This window comes from Toxorhynchites rutilus, chromosome 3 (assembly GCF_029784135.1).
Source record: "Toxorhynchites rutilus septentrionalis strain SRP chromosome 3, ASM2978413v1, whole genome shotgun sequence".
Lineage (NCBI taxonomy): Eukaryota > Metazoa > Arthropoda > Insecta > Diptera > Culicidae > Toxorhynchites > Toxorhynchites rutilus.
In genome coordinates, this window is record NC_073746.1 from 312,701,621 (window position 1) to 312,719,721 (window position 18,101).

At 39.1% G+C, this 18,101-nt stretch overlaps 1 protein-coding gene across 2 annotated transcripts; it reads right to left on the minus strand.

Moving 5' to 3' along the window:
• Window positions 1-10,029: 10,029 nt before the first annotated feature.
• Window positions 10,030-11,084, minus strand: LOC129778672 (uncharacterized). Of its 2 annotated transcripts, none has more exons than XM_055785726.1 (3): window positions 10,957-11,084; window positions 10,365-10,893; window positions 10,030-10,302 (listed from the first exon to the last, which is right to left on the minus strand). In XM_055785726.1, exons 1-3 carry the CDS (start codon window positions 10,961-10,963, stop codon window positions 10,143-10,145), a joined length of 696 nt encoding a protein of 231 aa, XP_055641701.1. In that variant the 5' UTR covers window positions 10,964-11,084; the 3' UTR covers window positions 10,030-10,142. The 2 variants fall into 2 exon arrangements, with proteins under 2 accessions (XP_055641701.1, XP_055641700.1); XM_055785725.1 differs by having other exon boundaries at window positions 10,362-10,893.
• Window positions 11,085-18,101: the final 7,017 nt, after the last annotated feature.

Genomic DNA, 18,101 nt, shown 5'->3' on the forward strand with positions numbered 1-18,101 from the left:
CTTGCACTTTCACGTTAGGACGTGTTCGCTCTGACTGTTTGGAAAGGAATGATTTCACTTCGTTACGCTGCTGTACTTCATTGCCCACTGATGGGCTGATGCGCAGTGGGGACGACGTGACTGCGATGATGTTACTGTTGTTATTGTTTTAGTACTTTTTCTCTATGTGGTTCGTTTCTGCTTCGGTAGGATTATTTTGGAATTTTGTCGTTTGTATCATGGTCGAATGGAATGTGAAACTGAATATCGTGCGCGGACTGTGCACTGGTTTTGTAGAAAATGGGTTTGTGGCTACTTATAAATTTCATCGTTTGTGGCTCTCAATAGGCGGATTTATAATACATGAATCTTACTTCCGTTGAAAACGGAACACTATCGGTCAATTCGATTGGACCTTCAGTGCTTCTACTGCCTTGATAAGCGACCTGCATGTCAAATTTGAAATTTGAATATGAATTGGTCACCAGCGATAAGCAAGAAACGAAAAAGACGTCGAGAGACTGGCAGTATAGCTCTAATTTTCTTCCGAATCGTGATCACTGCCTATGCAAACAGTTGGTACTGCATCCTTTTTAGTCAACCTATTATTATTTCCATCGGACACAAAAAAAACTTTCCTCAAAATGCACCTGGTAGAAACTAATAAAATAATATATTCCACATACGCTGCGGTAATATCGGGGACATAACCGGAGGGACGTAGGACTACGCCAATGGTTGTCAAAAATATAAATATTGGTTTATTTTTATTTGTTCGAATTTAGGTCAAGTTATTTCTCTTCAGAAAAACAAGCTCTAAATACGTAATTCATTGTTTCATATTTATATACAGTGCAGATGTAATGTAGACAAACTAAATGCGCAAATCATTATCAAAGCAGTGGAGCAATAAAACATCCGAATAAACCTTCACCCTCAACATTAGCATGTTGATTGTTTGGTGCCAAGAGCAAAACTTCATCTCAAATGCTGTGAAAAACATCGTTCCCAAATTAATAATCCACAAATTTGTTTCTGCACCACCTTTCGCTGAACGGCTACAGTAATCCGAACCGAACCGGTAATGTTTTGGCAGCGTAGTGATAGCAACCGTCGCAAAACGAAACATTCGAAACACCTTTTGTTTTCAATCGAAGAAAACTGCTCTCGCCGCTGGAAAATGCCTTCTTCACGCCTAGCTTGACTTTTAATCCGGAAACCATGAATGAATTCTCGAAAACTGAATGAACGATCGGAAAAAGTCGCAAATGAGCCCAAAACACCCATAAATTCACACAAGATCTCATCCGGCAAAGGAATCATAAAAATTTGTTTGTTATTATTTCGGATATTGTTTTAGAAATCATCGAAATAATTCTTCAGGACAACTATATCGAAATAGTCAGAAGTAAAAGAAACTTGTGGGCCGATGCTGCTGGAAGCCATGATGTGGGCTGACCTAGTACATCTTTCATTATATCCCACATGATCAGTGTTCAAATTTTCGTTTTCCCCCCATATATTCCTGTTAGACGTAGTCCTACGTCAAAAACCAAATCGAGGATAAAAACGCACAAAAGTACTCATAAACAAACATTCACGTCAAGTTTGAACACTTTTCTCATAGATGAATGACAACAATTTGCTTGATTGAAATTGTTCGATTTGAATTTTCTTGATGAGAAAGCGCAAAAAGAATAGGAAGAAAACAAACTATCTGTCATTCAGCTGGCTCCTCTCTCTCAGTTCACAACCATATTGAAGGAAACTAAAATTCATAATTTAGTTTTGAACAATGGGCCTGATTCTCGAATACACTACGAATACACTTCACGGTGGAAACGGTATGAGACGCATTCGCGATGACAACGGTACGGTGTCGACATCTGGATGCGAGATTAGTTTCCCACTAAATTTATCATTATAATATCAAATTATCTTCAGATGAAATTTTTGTATGGGATTATTATACCACATGAAGAAAACAAAGGTTTCCACTCACATTGAATACCAGTTTGATACGAAGAAGATAATTTTCATTAATGATTTTTTATTTGAAAAGTGCTCATTCTGCCTGAAAACTCATCATTATCTTCGACACTTCACTAACTCGTAAAACGTAGTTCAATAGCGTGCCGTTATTGTCGTTTCCACCGTGAAGTGTATTCGAGAATCAGGGCCCAATGTTTTAGACAATAAGACAAAATACTTCATTGATTACTAAAGACAAAAGCAAACAAGTGACACTGTTGAAAAATGAACGAATGATACTGAGACAACAGCTTTACTTCTTTTGGCGATATTTTCGGAAAAAAGTAGGAATTTTATGAAAATAATTTCTCCCAAAATCCACATCCACTATCATACTGATACGTCTTCACATATTCTATAATGTCTTCAAAATGTCCTCACAAAATCAAATATCTTCACAGTAAATCAAATGTCTTCAAAATTAGGACATGTCTTCAAATTTGGCATCTCTGGTATTGGTGCATGCAGGTGTATTCGCGTCATCGAAGGTACGGTGTCGCCACCTATGAAAGTTTCGCGTGTGAGTGAAAAATATGTAAACAAACCGTTGCATATTTTCTTTGTAATTAATATATTGATTTCTCGAAAACTTGTACCGTGTTTATCTTACAATTAGTGGAAATTGTTGAGAAATAGTTTTTCTTAGCTGTTTCGATGCTCCGAACCAAAATTTATTGTCATTTAGTAGTGAGAAAAAGCCGTTGAAGTACACCCTCTGTCAATCTACCTGCGAGAGAGGTAAACCGAATTAATGAAATTTAATATAAAAATATCCGCTTAGTGTTCATAAAATACCTAAAATACAAAGATCTGGCTTCTATTCAATCAGTGCTCTAATATTTTTCAAAATATTTTCCTTAGAACGTGTGAAATATGGACGTCAAAAGCTGCGCAAATTGCCCGGAGAACATGCAAGTCGGACGAAATTTGCTTGAAGCTGACTCCGAACAATCTGCAAAATTCAAAAGCCGTATTGTTTGCGTCGTCCCCGGATGTAAGCAGAGATATCGCCCCGGAATTTCTTTTCATGCCTTCCCTCCGAAAACGGACAAATCGCGGTATCTAGACTGGTTCCAACGACTACGGCTAAAGATAGAACCTACCAAAACTTCCCGTATTAGTAGCCTCCATTTCACCGTGTCGAAATTCTACTCTCCAAGTATGAAGTGTAATACACGCCTTGAAGCAATAATATTTTATTTTTTTTATTATTATTTTACTTTTTATAGCAACAAGCCGTGCCACTGATCGCTTAATTCTTAGGCCATCAGCAGTTCCCGACTTGAATTTGCCACAACCCCCCATCAGCGAAGCCAGGAAAAGACTTATTGAGGGCCGTGTTGAACGTGCTGCAAACCGTGCCAAAGTTGGGGCAGCGATGGACCAGAGACATGATACACCAAACCTTTCGGATCTTGCCATCGATGCTGAATGTGCAGATCATCCCGAAGTCTGTGTTTCTACAGTAGAGAAAGCAGTTCAGGTAGACACTACGGATTTGGATAAACTTAAAGTCAAGCGTATCTCAGCGATCTCCTTTGGAAGCGATGACGATCTTGTATCATGGACTGGACTTAAATCAAGAGAAATGCTCGAATCTATTGTCAAAGCAGTGACTCTCGTGAAGCAGTATCGTCAAAAGCCTAAATCTACAGTGAAGCTAGAAGAGGAAATACTGGATTCCTGCACAATAGACATGTTAAGAATATATTTTTTTAAATAAATAGGCCTTTTTTTTTAATAGGTTTCTTCCCTGAAACTACCTTTTTTAAACAAGTCGTTTATTAGTAGCCTCTTGATGAGTTCAAAGTAATTCCTTAAGCACAGAGGCGAATTAATTACTTATGATTCAAAACACGTTATTGTGCATTTTGCACCAAGTTGGACTGTTTCGGCCTTTTCCATAAGTGCGAAAATACAAATAAAAGTGCGCTCTAACATCGAATCATGTTGGTGTCTTCAGCGCACTTATTCTTCGATTGATAACGAATAAGTGCGCTGAAGACAGCAAATCGATTTGATGCAAGGTCGCACTTTTTTTTCACATTTTCGCACTTTTGAAAAAGTGTGAAACAGTCCAACTTGGTGCAAAATGTGCAATAATAAAGAAATAAAATAAAACATATTTAAGCAAATGATACAAAACAACCATTTGGAGAAGGAGATTTTCGTACGAATTTTTATTGTATGGGGTTCCGAGCTTGGAGATGATGACTGGAGGCAGGACGAGAAAATACTGAAGCCTTCATCGTGAACTTCTTCAACACCAACTAGCTTTGAATACTCTTTCGCCTTCGACGACTAAACGGCTTCCACCCGCAGCGTAATCGAACACATCCGCAAACTCCACAGCCACGTAGCAGGTTTCATTTTCTCCGACTGATGGCTCCTGATAATGCATGAAACAAGGTCACAGAAAAACACTTATAAGTTAAATTCAGCTTAAGCTACGGCAAAGTTTTTTTTCACTGCATAAGGAAAACTCATTTTCCAACCGTTTGGAAGATAAATTTTGCACACAATTATTAATTTTTATTAAAATTTAGTATCCTGAAAGTTTGTTTACTTTTTCACAAGTAAAGACAGTGTCCTTTGGATGCGGTAAGAAAACGTTTTCCCCTGCAGTAAATTTATGTGATTTAACTAAATAAGCATCCTAGAGGATTGTTCTTCCGATACATACTCACCATTACGAAAATTTCTGCAAAAAACGTTAAAAACGGTGCGTTTAAAAATCACATTCTTTTTGCAATTCTTTGTTGACATTCGCTTCACGCACACAAGCTGTCAAATTCAGCTTCGTAGTCGCGAATCTTTTTTTCGCACTGTCATGGAAGATTTCGCGCTTTGCTCTGATTGGTTGACGATTAAAAATCGTTATTGAAGTAAAATAATCGCGCTCATTGTCAATGATTGTAAATCCGGCATTAGTGAAGCGTCAAAAATAATAATGCGTTTTTAGGCAGAACTAACACGTTTCTAATAGAAATTTTGAATGAAAATTACCTTCTCCGTATCAAATTAGTGTGAATGCAAAACTTTGTTTTCTTCTTGTGGTAGAATAAACTTACAAAAATTGTATCTGAAGATAATTTTATATTATAATGGTAAGTTTTAGTTGGAAAACTAATTTCTTATCCAGATGTCGACACCGTACCGTTGTCATCGCGGATACACTGCATTCTGTTTTCACGGTTTTCACCGTGAAGTGGAAACGGGAATTAGCGATCTAACGCAAAACGTAAACGATCGGTGAGACATCTGGATTCTGTTTTTGAACTAAGAAAATGATGATAAGGTAACCTAAAACAAAAACACAAATCACGTATGTTTTACTTCCGGACTTTCCAAGGTAGTTCTCACATGCAAGAACCATGCATTTTTCTACTTGTTTTTGATGGTGCTCTCGAATTTCCGTCTTTGATTCAACCATTGTCAATATTTATACAATTTTCACTACTGAAAGAGATAAGAAAATAACATGTTATATATAAAAATGTGCTGAATTAAATTTCTTAAAAACCCATCGCAATCAAATAATATTTTAAGATTATAACATTGTAATTTATGGAAAGAACTACAAACCTTCCATAAGCTCACATGGCAAAATTTAAAACCATCATCACTTTCACCGCAGCGCCGCCTAGGTGTAGATTTGTACGTTAGATCGCCAATTGACGAATTTACTTAAAGCTGAATCACCTCTTGCGACATCTACATAAGAGCTCGGAACCACAAAAGTGAGGGTGTTTGTTTATTTTACGCATTGAAAAGCAAGATTCGGTGGTGATTATTCATTTTATTTCAATTGAGATTCATTTCAGCCATTGAATGTCGTCAGTATATGGTAAGAAAGTTAGGGCTTTGTATATTTACGATGGTTTCAACACGCGATTTGACCAAAGTCATAGATAATCTTCGAAAATTTTAAGTTTGATAATGCATACCGGTTATTGATACTATGGATAATTGCGATGAAATCGATATCATATCAAATTGGCTGATATCATTGGTTATGTAGGGGCCGATACGAGAAGGATTTGCAGTATTTTTAGCGCAAAACACCTTATTCATCGTTTACTTAGTTGAAAAAAGTCACAGGAGGGTTGTGTCCAAGACACGACCGCATAGTTGACGTAGGATTCCGTTAGGCTATCTGCTGCATGCTGATATGGATATGTTTGAAGAATTACATTGTTAAACTCTTCGATAATGATTTGGGTCTGTTTTGTCTGGTCATAATCATTATCGAACACAAGTTTTCTCACCAAAAAGCAAGAGTTACTTTAGTATGGAGAAAATATATTTGAATTGGAAAAGGTAATTTAATTTATAATTTTTTATTTTATTTATATTCTATGAAGCATAAATTCTATTCAGTTCATTGAAATATCATTCTTCAATCAACCCATCGAAAGATTCTTATTGGAACGAAAATAATAAAAAAACACTATTTCATCACTCCCAACTTATTCGCCAGCACGTATGCAATCAGCAATGTCCACGCTAGTTACAATTAGCACTATCCATTTGTGCGCGTCGTTAGTTAAACTATCGACCACGAGGGTATTTACATGCTGATTTCCCCCAGACACCTTGGATTTGAAATCTCTGTTAGGGAATACATTTCGATGGGAACAAAAGCTCCCCCTACTTTCATGTGTTTGCATTGCCGAATTCCCTCAGGCAGCTTGGTTTTGATGTCTCTGTTAGAGACCCGCCGCATATGTCGTCAAATTCGACCAATCAGAAGTGGCTATTTCCGTTAGGATAGGGGTTGAAATTTTTCAATTGTTCGATAGTAAGTTTCATGACATATAATATTTTATTCAATGTAAAAAAGACGGGTGGGTAATGTCGGGGACATAACCGGAGTGACGTAGGACTATACAAAGGGGACAGCTTTTGTTAAATATATATTTTGAATATATTGTTTTATTTTCTTCTCCTACGTGAATACCTACCTATCTACCTGAAAAATGGATTAGTTTACTGTTTACTCTTTATGAACATGTTGATGGTTCTGAAAAGAACCTTTGGTGTTGTGTTTTTGTTATCACTCGATATTCCCATCTTGTTCGGTTAAACCTTCCTGTTTAGCTATTGCGTTTGCCACCCGCCACAGCTTTCACAGTTGGAAAATTTCTTCCCATCCAGCTTGTGACATGTTGTTCAGTAAATTACATTTAATGCGACGTGCCGGAGAAACACTTTGCCACTCACTGAAACTAATTGTTGCCTTGATGAGCGCCGAACCGAACCTGCTCTGTTCTTGATGCGGGTTTTCTGATTGTCTGCTCAGCTTTGCAAGCCAACTCGAGCACTCCGACGGCCGAAACTCTATAATCGCTGTTAGGTATACTGGTGCTCCGGCACCAATCCGTTCGGCCTAGTTACCCTTGCGGAGCAATCAGTGAATGCGACCAACAGGGAACTGGAGACCTGCACGGTTCGAGTGAGACTTTGCCTTTCCCTTAACTTGTCCTCCTTTGTTACGTCCACGATGCCGATGCCGTACAACCACACGGGTTTACGGTTTGAAAGAAAATAAGATATTTTTTTGGGGTCCGCGTGTTTTATACTCTAGCGGTACACACTCACAGGATAGAGACAAATCGGCAGACTCAGCCAGAGGGGCGAGTCCAACGAGACGAACGAATGAGCGTTAAAAGGGAGCGATGGCAAAAAAATACATTCATTACGATTTGTTCGCTCGTTGGATTCACATGCAGGCTAAAAAGGGTCCTTTTCAGGATCACAAAATTATCTTCAATCTAAAGAGTTTATTGTTTTGTTATCACTCGATATCCCCATCTTGTTCGGCTAAACCTTTCTGTTTAGCGATTGCATTTGCCACTCGCCACAGCTTTCACAGTTGGAAAATTTCTTCCCATCCAGCTTGTGACATATTTTACAGTAAATTACATTCAATGGCACGTCGCATTACCACTACTCAGTGTCGGATTGGAGGTAATTTTAACCTGTAATTGAACATTTGTGATGACAGTGGTACAGTGTCGACTTTCAATGTGGGGTCATAATTTGGACCCCGAACTCTATGTTTTCAAAAATGTCCAACTAAATATGTCGCATTACAGGTCCGTCCAATTAGCTAAATGTCGAGATAAGTGTAAATTACTGTACTTTCAATCTAGAAGCAATTTAAGAATTGGTGAAAATCAATAAGCTAAGAACAACTGCCAAATTCACATACTCATCATATCCTGGCAAACAAATTATGAAAAAATCAATTTGTGTTTTATTATTATTTTGGATATTGTTTTAGAAAGCATTGAACTGTATTTCGTAAACTCTTTTTTGGAAGGTTTAATGGCCCTGAAAAGCGCCTTGTTTTATGGAATGGTTCCAATTTAGAAAACTTAGTACTCGTGGTTTTGAAAAAAACCATTTCGAACGCCCTTGATGCCGCCTTGTTCTAGATTTGCCACCAAAGCAGTTTGTATAAAGAACAAACTTTTTTCTTCTGCTACTTGATGCCGTTTTGCGATTGCGTTTGCCACTCGCCACTCGCTGCAACTGCCTGTTGTCTTGATGTCCGCCGAACCGAACACAGAACACATCTGTTCCGAATGCGGGTTTTCTTATCGTCGCAGCTTTGCCAGCCATCTCGATCACTTCGGCGGCCGAAACTATATAACGCCGGCTAGGTGGACTGGTGCACTGGTACTAACGTTTGAATGAGAATGATCGTTACGGCAGCGGAGCGGGAATTTTTAAGCTGACTGGCTGGCTCGAGAATTACGCATGTGTGAGACTGCGACCAATGTTTCGTTCATTTTTCTCTTTTTCCTTTCCAATCGTGCTTCATTCTATTTCGCTGCTGCTCTGGTTGCCCGTTTTGGTCGGTACGATTTGAGGAGCACAAAATGGACCAATCAAAAATGGGCACATAGTGCATTTTGACAATGCTTGATATTTCACAATTATTCAATTATTTATCTCAAGAAAAATGAAATGTTATTCGTAATGATAGATGCGTAGATATATTTCCTATCAATTGATGCAAAAACCTTTGCGATCTATTGAGAAATGCTCGAGTTATAAGCGTTCCAAATCTTGCATTTTATCCTACTTGTTCAGTGCCTAGATTTCCATTTCACCCCCTATATCTTCCGGTTAGACGTAGTCCTACGTCAAAAATGTTATGTAGTGCCGAAATCGATTGACGCAAAAATCTCATCAATCCATCATGAAATGACTGAGCAATAAGCATTTGAAATTGGACAATTTTCACGGTGCGCTCGATTTTCGATTTTCAATTTGTACCCCAATATGTTCCCGAAAGACGTAATCCTACGTCAAAAATCAAAGTTACAATACTTATAACAAGCCATTCCTCGTAATACACATAGCACATTGTAAAATGATGATTTTCTAACCTTTTCAGCGTGAAAAGAATACATAAAACCAGGAAATTTGAAGATAAATTCTGATTTTTCTAGAATATTTGAACGAATTTCGTACCAAACAAACATAACATCCTCATTTTACTCGCTGCGCCATCTGGTTGTAAATCCAACGTAAATTCGTCAATAAAGCCGAACGTAAATGGAATTCGGGAGAAACTGATGAGCTCCCGGAAAGAGTTGAAAAAAAATTGAAGAATTTAAATCAAATCGTTACTGTTACTAAGGCTATCATTTTTGTCAATAAAAACATGGAATAGAACATATAAACAAAAAAACTTGAAATAAAATTTAAGCGAAAAAAAATAATTTTCTTATTTTTTTTCAAAAAGGAATGTCTACGTGGACAAAAGGGGGGGGGGTATGTGTGGGCGATAAAGAAAGTCAACGCTTGTCCACGGAGGGGGAAGAGAGGGGAGGGGTGTCTAAAATCGTACTTTTTTTGTCCGCGTGGTATGTGGACAGCCTCTATGGTCATTCCTAGGTTCAATAATTTCCGCTGGTATAGCATTATCTTATTCCCAATAAATCCGTTGTTGCAATATCAATTGTTGAAAAATTGTTTGAATATTTATATTCAATGTAATCCTTACCAATGTATTCTTACACATCGAAATTGAGATGAAAAATATTTGTAGTTACACAATATAAATACAATTGCAACAGTAGTCCGTACAGTAGTGTACGGAAGCCGTCCAATTGCTCTTATCTTTCGATACGCTTCCTACATACCGGACAGGTAGGGTTTTGTGCCTTCCAGAGGGTAATACATTCCGAGTGGAACTTGTGTTTGCACTGCAACTCGCAACAATTAACCTCAAACGCCAGTTCCAAGCAAATTGGACACATGCGTCCCAGTGTTCTCCTGAAATATTAAAAATCATTAAATTCACCCCTTCATCATTAACTTCACATTTTCCTAACGACTCATTCGTCGGTGGATGAGCTGAATCCCTCGGAACTGCAGTCGCCGTTGTTGAGCGTCCGACTTCATTGTAGGTGGGCGGAAGTGTTGAGGCGATGAACATCAACAGTTCTAGTTCGTCTTCTCCGTACGTATCGTAAACGAAAATATGCTCATGGTATTGTTCCATAGTTAAGGAATGCTTCTCAAGTATGTGCGCCGTGAGGTGAGTACTCCCCAAAGACGCACTGTCTCGACTGAAGCAAACACAAATCGGACAACGCACGTTGAACGGGATATCCAAATGTTCGAGTGTGATGTGATCATACAGCGAAGAAACACTAAGCTTCTGACGATCGCAATATGGACAGCTGAAAATGGTAATCTCTGTATACTCGGGATCATTCGCTTTTGAGCCGTATTGTGATAGTAGCAGTTCATCGGAGATAAGCAGCTGTCTTGGGTGATCATGGTGGCAGTTTTCCGAACAATCGCAAAACAAAGCGATGTCGGAACACATCAAACATCGGAAGCGATGACGACAGGCGCTGTCTGTGGGTACAAAAAAGACAAATGAATTCCCAAAATTGAGTAGTTTAAATCAAAATTGCTCACTGTCCATTCTAACGTGTTGACGCTTCGAAAAACTGCACTGAATGATGCAAGAGTTGCGGATTTATTTCTTATCAGTAGCTATTCAAGAGCATGTTAGTAAACAATACCCAAACAATATACCGTTCCGCTCACTAGGAGGGAAGCTTTATTGTTGTTTTGTTATATTCTATTCGATAATAGCCTTCGGTACACTGAATAATATTTCTGGACATCGAGATGTTTTCCCGTTTAATATTTCAGGAAAAAATAACGTATTCTTAATTTTTTAGAAATACTAAAACTCTAGTAACTTACAATCCAAAATAAAAAACCAGTTTATTTTGGCAGGGTTTTGATGAAACAAACATATCTAGGTAGGTAGATAAAGAGTTTCAACGAAATAGACAAAATATGAGGAGTCAAAATAAAGGATATTTTTCGATGTTTTGATGAAAATGTAATCCAATCCAGTCGAATACCTCATCAAAATACAATGAATACTGCATCATATTTTGAATATCCCGTTATTCAATCAGAGAAAGCGTTTGATTCTACCATCTCTCACTTTCCTCCAGATTTTGTTTGAGCATTACCCCAAATTTTTCCAAGTGGGTCCTACCCGATGACATGCACTTCATTTTCACGATATCACTGGTAAACCTTCGTACGGTAGGATACGCTTCTTCAGCCACTATTGTTGTACATATTCAAGTCCATATGCTCGTTCGTAATCATCGACATTCTCGATTTTTCGTGCGCAAATGCTTTTTATTAATTTTTTTTTATCAGATCAAGCGTCTCCTCGTCCATTAGTAAGCATCTTTGGACTGTAAGTTGGGGATTGTCAACTATTGCATGAGACCCATTCCAGCGTGACGTGGCAACGTTTTGACTCGCTAAAAACAGGGGTTTTCTCGTTTTCATGTATAAATCACACGATTTCCAAATATTAAACGAGATCAAAGTAAAATTGAGAAAATTTCCTACAAGAATCTCCAGTTGGAGAATATTTTACAGTTCAATTCGCTCGTTGCCAGCCCAATACTTTTGTGACGTGACAACACCTGTCTGTTTGCGGTTTCCGATTTTTTAACATTAATGTTGTATTTTCAGGTCTGTTTCAAAACATACAAATAAACTTTGTTCTATGATTTATCAACAAAAGATGAACGTGGATTCCAGTACATTCAGTTTTTCAAAAAACTCGCAAGAACTTAGAAAAAATGGGCATGCATTATGCAACGTGACAACGCGCTCTGTGTGGAAAAAAAGTCTCCACGAAGCGTTGTCACGTCACTCGACCTCTGAGCTCTCCCCTCCCCCTTCTAAAAGCCCATATCATAGGGGAAGATGGTCCTAACGCAACCGGTGGTCCTGTACCTACCACCCCCCCCCTTGTATCTCAGGAACGATGCTACCGTATTTTCGATGGTGTCAAATGAAAGGTTTCACAACGCTGAAAATTTGATAATATGGTGACCAGTCTTCCATGTTTCACAAAAAACACTGCGTCCGGAATAAACATGTCCACGCTGCTGTTCACAGTTTTGTGTTTGAGTACAAACATGATTCTTTCGTATCTATGTTAGAAAATGTTTGTATTCGTGGTATGTTTGGACATACGATGTTTAATCCCAATGTTTCAAATGATGTTCGAACATGGTGTACAGTTTCTCTTGCATTTTCACCTCAAGCACTGGCAGTGCGTAGAGCAGATGAAGCGAATCGGACACCACACCACCACCACTCAACGCGTGGTGTGTTGGTATGTTGACATGGAAAAAATGCTTTCCTTTCATGACAATGGGTGCTTCGTCTCAAATATTGGGCAAATAAAATAAACCTCTTTTTCTGAACTGAACAAAATAAACATCGATTGATATGAAAGTTTTTCACATTTGATATCATTATTTAGTGCACGCATCAATTTATATATTGAATTCATGTAACATTCGCTATTATTAGCTATTTGAACAAGTACTAAAATTGAATTATTCAGCAGTGACATGTTAGGCGTGACGCTAACCACTCGACCACGGGAGCAACAATTTTGGCTGGATCTTTGAATACAAATGGCCAATACTGCTTGTTCGCGACGATCGCGACCCGAGTTATAAAACGAGCGGAGAAGAGGAGAAGAAAGGATGATGCAATCGCATGCACACATAGCATATGTAGTGCAGTGTAAGTGTAGCTTTTAGTTTTTTTCTTCATTCAGTTTGTGATAACATCGAGAAATTATGGTGTGTTTTAGCCGCTGAAATTTCTCTGCTGGTTCTGCTATGTGCCGCTGAAGGTTGCATCTAAAACTAATTTTTGGGTATTTATGTTTTTGGTCAGCATTTGTACGACGTCGCCCGCTATGCAGTCGGCTCCCCAGACTTCAATTGCCAACATGCACGCAAAAAAAAAATAGAAAGCTTCTTTCTATTCAGAGAATGTTTTCTTTGAACGAAACCAAGGATTATTTAATCACATTTGCAAAATGTGCATGAACGATCTATAAACTTTTACTTAGTCGCGGCAATACATACACACACTCTTTACAGATACACGGGCCGAAGGTTGTGCAGTCCACTGATGATTCAACAAGAGCCAAAGGTTGTACCGCTCATGACAACTCTACACGAGCTGATGATTGCGCCGGCTAGTGATCATTCTATCCTGGATTCCTCGAGTCGAAAAAGACGCATCACGCTAGATATGGGGTGCAGACTAGGGGGTCGTTGCTGATTAACGGTCAGCTGCATCCCAATAGGAAGTATCCCATGTCGGGCACACGTACAGAGCACTGAAGACTGCAACATCCCAATTATGAGAACACTTGTAATACTAACCTCGAGCCAACCGCGAGTAATCGGTTATATATTACTAACATAGTTGTAAGCAAATATTGTCAAAATATTGAACTCCCGGCCCCGTTAGGCTGACGCCATATGAGCCTTAATAAAAATATATATTTTGGTGCATGAACTCATAGCCTCTTAGTTCGTGCAATTTTTGAAAAGCGAACTAAATTTCAAGTTCGTTTCTGTGAAAAAGTATTCTACGAAGAAATGTTTTGGGATGAATAATTTCTTTCCGTGTATGAAAAGAAACGAAACGAAAGCAATGAATACTGCGACATCGGGTGATATGTTTGTACATGATGTTCTTGAATTATAAACATCGTGTTTGTTTTCAAATGTTTATGTTTGTGTATCATTGTTCGTGTTTGGGATAGACATTCAACACTAGCGAAAATCATGTTCGAATTCAAACAAGAACATGGAATTTTCACATCGCGTGGACATGTGTAAGTGTTTTTCGGAAGACTGATGGTGACTTTTTTCTGGCTCTCTCCATTCTAACGTTTTAGTGCCATTTTGCGTTCTCATTGCTTCAAAAACAGAGAAAAAATATTTTTGACCTGTATAGAAAATGAGTTCAATGTTCTTTTAGATTGCGGAACATAAAAAAATAAGGCAATTTTAATTGCTTATAGTATGATTATCAAAATAAGCTATATAAATTGAACCTACCTGTTACCTGTAGTTCACGACATGTCGTTATTTGGGAAAAGTCAGGGTGGTCCTAAACCGACCCTCAGTTTGTACACCGTGATTGTTTACACGTTCTCTCTGGCGCTTGCCATCAATGGCTCGCATACGCCTGGTTCATCGAGTGACGCTCACCACCGAGGGAACGCATCTGATTTTGCTATCAGATACTTCTGATAAGCTCTTCGTGTGCATCCGTGTGCATGTGCTCAAGGGCGATTATGTTTGCGTGTTGAAGATGTCTTTGACTTTGACGTTGACTTTGATCGTTGACCGTTGACGTTTGTGTGTGCATTTGTATGTGCAATTTTTTTTGTCTAACTCCACACGCGTCTCTCTAGGGTTCTCTTACCACTTAAATATCATCTCCCTCTCGTTTAAATCCTATCTGCTCACTATCAAACTTTATTCTTCTTCGCGTACCCACGGTTATATGCCAACGTTACCATTTATCATTCGTAATGTGGGATTTCATGCCATTTCCGGTCTTTTAGATTCGCTTTTAATGACCGGAAGTCACCATCCTCAATTTCAAAATGACATCGGAATACGATATTCGACTTCCGCCTGTAAGACACCTGCAACCAATACCCAAATCATATGGGGTTTAATTTTTTTGTCATTCAATACTATTATCGACAAACCGGAAGTCGAAACAAGATTATATTCTACATTCCTGAATCTACGTTCATCTATTGTTGGCTAAACATAGAAGAAATTTCGTTTGTATGTTTTGAAACAGAACTGAAAATACAACATTAATGTTCAAAAGTCGGTAACAGTCGGGTGTTGCGACATCACAAAAGTATTTGACTGACAACAAACCTATCTAACCACATTTGCGGAAATTTTAAAGGGCGCTTCGCCACTGACCCAACAACAAGAACAACCAATCTCAACACACAATACCTTTTCCACGTTGCCAGTTGATGAAATGGAAGCGGACACAGCTAGCGGGGGCACACCGTTTATTTTCAAAGGGAATCCCCGGCGCAAAAATGTGTTCCAGTATTAAAGACAATTTTGCAACAATTGATGCAAACATGGCCCCTCCTTGCAATGATTATCTCTCTTGATGTCTAATTCAAATAGAGAGGTCGGAGATATCACTGTTTTACAGTGGAATTGTCGTAGTCTTATCCCTAAATTGGATACATTCAAATTTTTAATTCATAACTTCAATTGTGATGTTTTTGCTCTGTCCGAAACTTGGCTTTCTTCGCGAGATGATATCTCTTTCCACGATTTTAATATAATACGCTTGAACCGTGATGATAGATACGGAGGGGTGCTTTTGGGGATCAATAAGTGCCACTCAATTTTTAGAATTGACCTTCCACCTATTGGAGGGATCGAAGCTGTTGCTTGTCATGCAAACATCAGAGGCAAAGACCTCTGTATTGTCAGCTTGTATTGGCCTCCGAGAGCTGCGCAAACAACTTGATGACATGTGCTCACTCCTTCCTGAGCCACGATTGATCTTGGGAGACTTCAACTCTCACGGAACTGCCTGGGGGGAACAGTACGACGTCAATCGTTCATTGTTGATATATGACCTTTGTAACAGCTTCAATATGACCGTTTTGAACACTGGGGAAACAACACGTGTACCTAAACCTCCTGCTAACCCAAGTGCTCTTGACCTCTCGCTTTGCTCGAATTCACTATCGTTAGATTGCAAGTGGAATGTAATCCAGGACCCCAACGGTAGTGATCACTTGCCAATCAAAATTTCCATCACCATTTGGTCGAATTCTTCTGAATCTATAAACATGGCATATGACCTCACAAGACACATTGACTGGAAAAAAAATGCGGACGCGATTGCTCTAGCCATCAATTCCAGAGATGGTTTACCTCCATTGGAGGAGTATAACTTCCTTTCTCGTTTGATCTATGACAGCGCGGTTCGCGCTCAAACGAAACCCATCCCAGGTTCCACCATTTCCCGAAGGCCTCCCAATCTATGGTGGGATAGCCAATGTTCCAAGCTTTATGTAGAAAAATCGAATGCATTTAAAGCTTTTCGGAAACGTGGAACCCGTGGGAGGTTTGTCACGAGAAACGTCAATGAAAAAATGATGGAAAGTGGCTCGGAACATGAGAAATCGCTCTTCAACGAATTAAAGCGAAGAATATTCACATCGATGGATTTTTAATTTTGCACGGAAGGTTTGTCCTGATTCCGCTCCTGTGCAAAAAATTGTTCGAGATATACCACAAGGTAGGTGCAATCTTGATTCCGAGTTTTCGATGGTAGAATTCTCTCTTGCTCTGCTTTCATGTAACAATTCTGCTCCGGGATCGGATAGAATTAAGTTCAACTTGCTGAAAAACCTCCCTGATGTGGCGAAACATCGCTTGTTGAATTTATTCAATCGGTTTCTGGAGAATAATATTGTTCCAGATGATTGGAGACAAGTACGAGTTATAGCTATTCAAAAACCCGGAAAACCCGCGTCCGACTTCAATTCGTACCACCCAATAGCAATGTTGTCTTGTATACGGAAATTGTTGGAGAAAATGATCTTGCTTCGCCTTGATCGATGGGTTGAAACGAATGGCCTACTCTCAGATACACAATATGGGTTCCGCAGGGGCAAGGGGACGAATGATTGTCTTGCGTTGCTTTCTTCAGAAATTCAAATGGCTTACGCCGAAAAAAAACAAATGGCTTCAGTATTCTTAGACATAAAGGGGGCCTTCGATTTTGTTTCTATAGAGGTTTTGTCGGACAAATTACACTCTCGGGGTCTGCCGCCTCTATTGAATAATATGTTATATAACTTGCTTTGTGAGAAACATTTGAACTTTTCTCACGGAGATTCGGCAGTAAGTCGGGTCTCTTACATGGGCCTCCCCCAGGGCTCATGTTTAAGCCCCCTTTTGAACAACTTCTATGTAAGCGACATCGACAATTGCTTTATACAAAATTGCAGCCTAAGGCAACTTGCAGATGATGGAGTGGTGTCTGTCGTAGGACCAAACGAATCCGACTTGCAAGGACCCTTACAAGATACTTTGAACAATTTTTCAACCTGGGCCATTGGGCTAGGGATCGAATTCTCCACGGAGAAAACAGAGATGGTGGTTTTTTCTAGGAAGCATAGACCAGCAAAACCAAAGCTTCAACTTTTGGGTAAACCGATCACTCATGCTATGTCATTCAAGTATCTTGGGGTCTGGTTCGACTCCAAATGTACTTGGGGGGCCCATATTAGGTATCTGAGTAAAAAATGTCAACAAAGAATAAACTTTCTCCGTACAATTACCGGCACATGGTGGGGAGCCCACCCAGAAGATCTTATAATGTTGTATCGAACAACTATTCTCTCAGTGATGGAGTACGGCAGTTTCTGTTTTCAATCAGCTGCCAAAACACACCTCATTAAACTCGAGCGAATTCAGTATCTTTGTCTCCGTATCGCCTTGGGATGTATGCCCTCAACGCATACCATGAGTCTCGAGGTTTTGGCAGGCCTACTCCCACTAAAAGATCGCTTCAATTTATTATCTCTTCGGTTCTTCATCCGGTGTAAGGTCATGAACCCATTGGTGATCGGAAATTTTGAGCAGCTGATCGAGCTAAATTTTCACTCCGGATTCATGAGTTCATATCATGAATTC

Coding starts and splice junctions, on each gene's coding strand:
- LOC129778672 (XM_055785725.1), bottom strand. Junction 10,303..10,361: donor CATCCACCGACGAATGAGTC/GTTAGGAAAATG, acceptor TTAATATTTCAG/GAGAACACTGGGACGCATGT.